This window comes from Cydia pomonella, chromosome 14 (genome assembly GCF_033807575.1).
Source record: "Cydia pomonella isolate Wapato2018A chromosome 14, ilCydPomo1, whole genome shotgun sequence".
Lineage (NCBI taxonomy): Eukaryota > Metazoa > Arthropoda > Insecta > Lepidoptera > Tortricidae > Cydia > Cydia pomonella.
Genome location: NC_084716.1, coordinates 8,395,554 through 8,404,351, shown reverse-complemented (window position 1 = coordinate 8,404,351; position 8,798 = coordinate 8,395,554). Strand labels below are relative to the sequence as shown.

General features: G+C 37.9%; 1 protein-coding gene across 1 annotated transcript; it reads left to right on the top strand.

The window, feature by feature from the left end:
* Nucleotides 1-2,257: 2,257 nt before the first annotated feature.
* Nucleotides 2,258-6,976, top strand: LOC133524846 (uncharacterized). Its single transcript, XM_061860997.1, has 2 exons — nucleotides 2,258-2,978; nucleotides 5,144-6,976. Exons 1-2 carry the CDS (start codon nucleotides 2,672-2,674, stop codon nucleotides 5,644-5,646), a joined length of 810 nt encoding a protein of 269 aa, XP_061716981.1. The 5' UTR covers nucleotides 2,258-2,671; the 3' UTR covers nucleotides 5,647-6,976.
* Nucleotides 6,977-8,798: the final 1,822 nt, after the last annotated feature.

Genomic DNA, 8,798 nt, shown 5'->3' with positions numbered 1-8,798 from the left:
AAGGCTTCAATGGCTTTGTATGTGATTTGAGATTTATGTTTCATAACGCATAAAGATTTTTGCAGTATATTAATTTATCTGTGCCACTGATATGCAACTGCAGTTTTTTGTAAGCAAGTACGTACAAGGCTGATTTGCTCCGGATTCGAACAAAATGGTATTTCAACGGCCTGTAAAATTGCAAGTTGCTTAAGACAGATATTCGCATCTCTTTCGCTCAGTATTCATTGGACAGACTAGTTATACTAGCTAGTAACTCAAGTCACGCGTAACGCGTACGTGCCACAAAACTACTCGCAAAATATTATTTTATCCACTAGCATGGGACAACCATTCGAAATGTGATGAAAAATAAAACTTCTTCATAGTATGAAAACTGCCAACCCTATTCACCTGGCGTGGACAGCCCTGAATGTGCCCTCACACTGTACGATACGATATCGGCTTTCGGATGCGATAGTAAGGAAATTACATTTTATGAAATGTGTGACTGTCAAGTCAACTAAAAGGAAATTTTAAGGAAGTTTCTAAAAGGATTAGAGAGGTCACTGGTGACCGCAGAGCTGGCAGCTTCCTCGCTCAAAGAATTAGTCTTGCGATACAGCGAGGAAATGCTGCTAGCATCTACGGCACCATGCCGCAGGGGGATAGTTTTATTTTATTTTAAGTCTAGTTTTATTTATTTTTAGATCTAGGTTTTTAAGTTTTGTAGTTTAGTTTTTAGTATATTTACCAAATAAACGTTTAACTAATTTGTTAATTTAATATATTTTATTGCAATGTGTAGGTCTAGAATTTTGATAAAAAAAACACATAAAATATGCTAAGGACCTCGAAGCCCTCTTACCGGTAGATGTCGCTAGACGGCTCCCTAGCCGATAAGTTACAAAGTTAAGTGTTAGGGAGTACTTATAACAAACATAGGTTGGCATTTTCGCTTTTTGCGGTGATTGTCCTAGTGTCATACATTTTATCGTGTCGTACAGTATCAAGGGCTTAGTTGCGCCGTCTGCTCCGCCGTCTGCCTGCTCCGGATATAGATTGATGGCCAAACTAATTGTTCCCTGCATATGCATGATATGCCAGGTATCCTTTATCATATTGATCGCTAGTGGCCTTCGTTACATGTCGGCAAATCAATTAAGGGATGCGGTTTTGGTGCAGTAACATTGCACACGGAAACAAATCAAATTTATTACAAATATTAATACGGGTCACATACACACGGGGTTTGTTAAATATATTAAATAAAATTATTTCTTGAAAATATTTGGTAAAAAACTCTAGCATATAAATTATAAACATTTATTACAAAAATCTAAATCTAAAATGGGCCCTCGTGGCATGGTACCGAGGATGCTGGCAGCATTTCCTCGCTGGATCGCTATGCTCAAGCGTTGGGCGAGGAAGCTGCCAGCTCTCTTATCCCCGGTCCCATCCACCAGCCGTTTCGCCAATTGCCGGTATAGGCCCTGTGCTGCGGGGCCCCACGGACCACGAGTCTCGACTCCAAATGCAACAAAGTTGTAGTTGGTGTCGAGACTCCCGTATTTGCGCTTTTTGAGGGCCTCTGCCGCTTCCGCCGCCGCGCCGGCTTTGTGTGTAGTACCGTGGAGGTGGGAAGGTGCCAGCGTGTCAACACAAGTTGCGTCCCACACGAGCACACGTCCCATCCTCCACGGAATCAAAGACATCCCGTCTGGAATTATAAACTGGAATAGACGTGAACGAAAGAAAAGTAGCCAAGGCCTCCAGTGCCCAGGGTTCAATACATTTTCTTTAGTATATGACTTCTATTTCAGTTTAGTAACAAAGTGTGAAAGTGACAATAAAAACAAATAACTATTGAATTTGTTTTTATTTGTTGTCTATGAATTTCATATCAGATTAAAAAAAACCCTAAACATACTAATACCTACGTATCATATGATACGCTATATATGGTCGAGGTCGTATTAATAAATTCGCCGATAATTTATATTATTGTTTACTTATGTACCTCTTCTATTTTGATTTGATTGACGGAACCCTTATAGGATCACTTTGTTGTCCGTCCGTCCGTCTGGCTGCTGCATCAAGCTGGAATTTAAATATGCAGGTCTACTGTCCCTTGGAGCTGTGAAAAAATCAAACTTCTAGGCTAATGCAATCAAAAGTACCTACAGCCCTTTATACCGCAAATTTTCGATACTCGCAAGGGAATCAAAACCTTCAGGGTACTTCCCGTGAACCCAGAATCTGGAAATTTGGTACGAAGCAACGTCTTATAGCACAGGTAAAGGGAAAAATTGCGAAACCGTAAATTTTTAGTTACATCATACAATAAAATATTTTTAATAATTGATATGACTCGATTGTCGTGATGGGTGAACTTTTACTTATATACCTACACGTTTGTACGGAACCCTCGGTGCGCGAGCAGTACATATGTACTGTACTTCAGACGCTACTGTTTTTAGTATTTGAGATGACACTACTTTAACATAACTTTCGTGCCTGATTTTGTGAATAGATCCGTTTGTATATTTCAAATATCACATGTAGGCGTAGGTATTATAAAATAATGTAAATAACCCTAACAGTTAGGATTTTGCTAATTTAACTTCCCGTGTGCACTCCTTTACATTACACGTATTACGAATATTACCTTATCACACCCTATCGTCGACCTATGTCGCACAACCACGACCATTTACGGAAACCCACGACGCATCCCGAATCCAGACCTATACACGCCTGCAAGTGCGAGCGAGACCGAGCACCACCCTTCTCCTCTGCCACTGCCAGTCGCCCGTATACGCGCATGAAGCCGCGACGTGATCTGCGGGATCAATACTTTCACAAAATGGATGTAGCTAAGATTATCGACATGGTTCAGGAGTACAAATGTCTGTGGGACCAAAGAGATGCGAGATATCACGCGCGTGACCACCAGAGGACCGCTTGGCGGGAAATATCGGAAGAAATGAAAATACCTGGTGCGTATAACCTACCAGTTGTGAGTTTTGAAACCTCGTATCACCGTAGTAAGTCGATACTGAGATACGATCTGTCCTTGTTACTAATAAGTTAGTTGTCAACCGACGATGAGGCCGATAAGTTTATTTAGGCACCTACGCGGTATCGCTATGTGCACGACTGTCACGCCACCGAGCATCCGTAAACCTAGCGGAAAACGTCAAAAACGTCAAATTACTACATCTTATAAAACGTCCTCCAAACTCAAAAACAACTGAATAGAATTTCATACAGTTTTCACCTATCGATAGAACGATCCTTAAGGAAGGTTTAAGTGTATAATTTATTAAGATTTTTTGTAAAATTTGTTGAAATATGACGATGCTTACTAACGATATCGGAAAAATCACGCTTTAAAACTTTTAAGAGGGAAGAATAGCTTTTCGAATGTAACGAAATAACGGTAATTTTTCTATGAAATTCCATTTGGGGAGAAAAAGTTTTCCACAAACTACTTAAATCATAACAAATGACTTTGATTCTATCGTTTCAGCATAATATATTTTAAGTTTATAGGTTTCGCTTTATTGAAAAAAAAAAAAAAAAAATTGTCTTGCAAATATAAAAAATAGGAAAACCATTAAATCTAGTTTTTCATTGTATCAATAACATACTAAAGAATCATGGAGAATCGAAAATTTTAGAAGTAGACAAACGTTTACTCTTTTTGTATGGACGATCACGTGGATTACCACGTCGATTAGGAAGGAAGTAGGTATATTAATTATTCCCACTAGTTACCACCAAGTTGTTACCAGTGGTAATTACTGGAAATTGTTTCCCCACCTTTTACCAGTGGTAACTACTGGGAATAAAAATTCCACTAGTTACCACCAAACCAAGTGGGATTTTTTAATTAGTTATTGATTAAGCACTCTATATTTATACTATTTTTATTAGTATTGAACGCTAACCAAATATTGGTGGTAACTACTGGGAAAAAAAATCCCACCTTTTACCAGTGGTAACTACTGACGTTACCACCAACTTGGTTTGGTGGTAACTAGTGGGATTTTTTTTTTCCCAGTAGTTACCAGTGGTAAAAGGTGGGAAAAAAATCCCAGTAGTTACCACTGGTAACAACTTGGTGGTAACTAGTGGGAATAACCCATCGAAACGCTGCCCAATCCGTTTGAGCTATGACAACACAATGTATGGTAGGATTGTCTCTCTTTCATTGCTCTATAAAAAAGTCCGCAATGGTGTATGTCTATCTTTTAAGGAAAACTAATTGGTATGGTACTATTCTTCTAGAATAAGGTCACATTATATGTGGTATTTGCAAAGCTATTTACATGGGTACAGTATTCATCATTATCAAATTAAACACGTTAGTTATATTAAGCATTTCATACTGATTACAATGGTACCGTACACTATACAATTTAAATTAATATCTTACTTGACTTGAACATTTTTCGCGCCAGAGATGTTACTCTGTCGACACACGACACTAACGATATTAGATTTGTCAACTGTCGATATTCGTTCTCGCTTAAATATATTAATGACTGGATTCCACGTGGATGAGATCCCCAAACCCTCGATGTCTTTGATTTCAATGGCTTCCCGCACTTTTCACAGCTGAAAAGCATCGAAATCGGTCCATCTGTTGGAGAACTACGGAGCCACTGACAGACAGACAGACATTGGCGTCAAACATACAAACCTCTTTTTGCGTCGGAGTTTAACAAATAAATAGTTACCATTTCAAGATAGTAGTATATGTAAGTTCCATTCTAACACTTAATAAGTAGACATACCTACTACGGGCTATGGCTATATAAAAACACGACTATGATTTCTGTTTCTGTATTGGTTTATGTAGTGCATGGGTGTTTTATATTAGTTATTTACGATACAAGTGCAAAAAATAATTACCTATTTGCACATGTATTGTATCGTACAACGTTTTACAGTACAGATGACTCTTTAAATTATCGACATAGTTACATAATGTGCTAATTTACGCACTATTGCGGAAAAGTAGCACCATATATTATGTACTGTAAACTAAAATACATATGTTGTGGGTACAACATAAGATAGATATTGAGCTTATTGTAGGCTTAGGTCGATCTGTGTAAAATTATCCTGTAATATTTATTATTTAATTACTTCACAGTTGACGATTTGAAGAAAAGGTGGAAGGTTTTACGGGACACGTTTGCCAAAGAACTAAAAAAAGCCATCCAACAATCCGCCCAAGCTTCAGACACGGAACTTTACTCAAAATGGCCTCATTTCAAACGTCTGCTTTTCCTCCAAAAGACTATACGATCATGTAAAGACAGCGTAGCAGATGTATGTGAGGTCTCTGTAGAAAATAGCCAAGATGAAGAAGCAAGCAATAACACAGACCCACAGTCACCACACAGCGAAAATAAATTTAAATCCGCATTAAAACGGAGAAGAGATTCAACGGAAGAAAGAAAACTATCGCGGATTGAAGAAAGCTTTCCTACAAATGATCATGATGCTCAGTTTTTAATGAGCCTTTGGCCATTTTTAAAGGATGTGCCTAAACATCGCAAGTTGATGGTTCGGACTAAATTACAGCAGGTTCTAATAGATGAACAAAATGAAGTTGCACCTGCCGTTAAGGTCGAATATTCTAGCGATTATTGAATTTCGATCGCTCGATTTCGTTTTCCCCCTAATCCCCTTTTAATATGCCTTTCATAATATCTCCACTACTAGGCATAAAAATTCTACCAATATAATTGAAAACGAGTGGTCAACACCGCTAAATTCCTAATTTCTATCTGTCGTATTTCATACATAGCATTTCGCTGTTTTGCTCAGATTTTCGAGTGACGAAATTGAGCGCTCGAAATTAAATCGGTCTTTAAATGTCAATCTGAAATTTGTCATAAACTCACGATCTATTATTAAAGCACGTTTTAAAGTGGAAATATCATATATTTGCTTTTGGTCAAAACATCACACATTGCAAAATATGAGGTGCAATGTAATATAACTAATTCTGTTTTGTATGTCCTAAGTCCTAATTAATCCATGCAAGTAATTAAGAATATCCATACAGACATCTAAAAACTAAAAATACCTTCATACGTGCGTGAAGAACAACGGCAAAATCACTATCATGTAATTCTACCTACGTAGAATAAAAATATTTGCCTAAACAAAGTATTATTTTTTTATTTTATAATGAAACCTTATTCATTAGTCATGGATGCAGAAGTCCGTCGGGTTATTTAATTATTATTATTGTTTTTATCTTTTTAGGGTTCCGTATTTTTTCTTGGTTTTCACCGGCGTACTACTATGCACGGGCCGAAGGCAAGTGCATCTCGAGTAACTCTATGTTTGTTGTGTAGGTTATTGGTTTGTTGTGTAGCTGGTTATGCAGACGTAGGGGTATTTGAGGTTTCATGTGTGGTTGGGTATGAGGTGGCCTGTGAAGATGGTATCGTTGAGGCAGCGGTTGAATGTATTAAGAATAGAACTACTGCTATTGGAGGAGGTTGTATGTGTTCCCCGGGAGTTTTAAGATCTTGAAAGATTGGTACCGTATATTTATTATACGAGTACATACCCGTACATAATTCCAAAAGCAAAGAGTCAAACAAATCCAGATGCATGATGTAATTTTAAAGATAAGTATGTAAATTCATACTTACAATAACTCTCGAGCGTAGCTTCAAAGCTAGTCTTACGCTCAATATAAGCCCAGATAATGTGATCCTGACATCTGAAATAACTAATATGCATAATCAAAGAGATCTCTTATGAGCCACTCCTATACAATTGAACTCAATAATAAAATAAATAACCGCAGGGCAGCTTGTGGCGAGCTGTTGGGGGTAACAACTCAACGGACCCGAGTACTTCCGAGAGTCGGTCAATGTCTCCGTCTCCGGCGCGTCTTCGTCGGTCGGAGTGGACCCCAAGGGGAGTACTCTTAGACCGCGAGCCAGGAACAGATTTCCATGACCGATCGCCTCCCGGCTGAAAACTCGTGTAGTGGTTAACGGCTAGGTATGATGAACCTTCGTCAACTTCAGCTGCCACTCCGTTGGTGGGTTTAGGAATGGCAGCCACCGAAACACGTAATACAAAAAAAAATTGTCATCGCTATCCGTTTGATACTTTGTCAAATTCAACTATGCATATAAAAAAAATACGTTCTAATATACACAAAAGTATTTAAACGTCTAAATTTTGCCGTTTTTTAAACCTGTTTAATTTTGCATATAAAATATATATACACTATATCTAATGTTTACCATGAATAATTAAAAAAAGAAACAAGATTTACCACAATTATAAATAAGGAGTGAAACTGTCGTTCTAAAATGAGGTCTCACATGAGCACTATATTACTAAAACAAAAGCTAAAAGACGCATATTCATACAACTTACAAGCACAATACGTCCTTGTTATCCTACAGGAAACTTACAAAGATATATTGCAGTGAATTTACTCGCATTTTAGGAGTTCCATTTCGTTCCGGCATTGCCTATTTTTCAGCGTGTCTTGTTGAATGGGTGAGCAGGAAAGCTGATAAGGTTTCGACGTGTGATACGGTAAGCGGGATTTAAAGTTACAATCCCTTGGTAGGTAGGGTGTAAATCCGTTGGTAAGCCCGTAAGAAAGGGTTTTCAAAGCGGTCGTTAAAATGAAATAAATAGTTTAAAAACAAAGGTTCTTCCTATTTATTGTAGATGATGCAAACTTTAAGTTGTTTCTTCGTGTTGGCTGGTCGCATTGACTTAATGATTTTAAATGGTAAATATTTAAAAGCGTACTTTGCATTTGATTTGTAATGTTTACAGGTACTGCAACTTTTTGGCGTTAACCCATTCTACCACAAAATAACAAATAGGCCTATTACAGACTTCTTCAACCTAAAACTTATACCAAAAAGCGATAGACCTTGCCATTGAAAACTGAACATTCTCTACTAAGCAATAGAATCAATTTTAAATAAGCAAGGTTACAGATTCCCGCCTTATGACAAATAGTTATGTAAGATCCCTTCCACGACATGGGTCGAATAATGCGTAATCTCTCGTTATAAAAACTGTCCTAAGCAAATGTGCCACGATATATAGATTTTGTTACGGATACGACATCTTACTCGTAGATTGTCATATCTGGGACCTATTTTGCGAACGGTATAAGACTAATATTATTAGTACACGAACTGTCAAGTCGTATGGGTCACCATGGCAACGCAGTAATAATAATAGACTACCGTTCGTGAAAATTCCCCCTAATCCCCCAATCCCTAATTTTGCACAAACAACTAAAACCATACCTTGTTATAAAATCTTTTAACCTGAAAATTTTCACAATTCGGAATCTGCAAAATTCCTTCGCCATTTGAAACAGCAGTTACCTGGGCTGTTAAGACGGTACGTGTGTTCCGTTGGGACACTGCGCGATGTCCCTCTAGGGCACTGAGAGCTTACAAAATGAAACAAGCATCAGAGCTATTCTGTAATTGTTTTGCTACATACTGTATTGAATTTATTGAATTGTCCACTTACTTGCAGCCTTACACTTCCGCACTCCGCATAAGTTGACCAGGTCCAAAGTCTTATTTAGCTTACCGATTAGGTACGCGTTCCAACTCAGGCAAACGGGCTCCTATACACAGAATTTGCGACCACCACAACAAGTTACTTTCAAATGTAGATTTATTATCATGCTCCCGTGCCTCATTCAAGGCTGCTGTGACAAAATTGTACAAAATAAAACAATAAGGAGTAGGATTCGTTGTAAATGCATATAGATTTTGTAGCGGAAATAG

Excerpts from the sequence above, each read along its gene's own strand:
- LOC133524846 (XM_061860997.1), top strand. The coding sequence starts at position 2,672 with ATGTCGCACAACCACGACCATTTACGGAAACCCACGACGCATCCCGAA. Across the intron at positions 2,979-5,143 it reads GGAAGAAATGAAAATACCTG|TTGACGATTTGAAGAAAAGG; the intron begins GTGCGTATAACC and ends ATTACTTCACAG.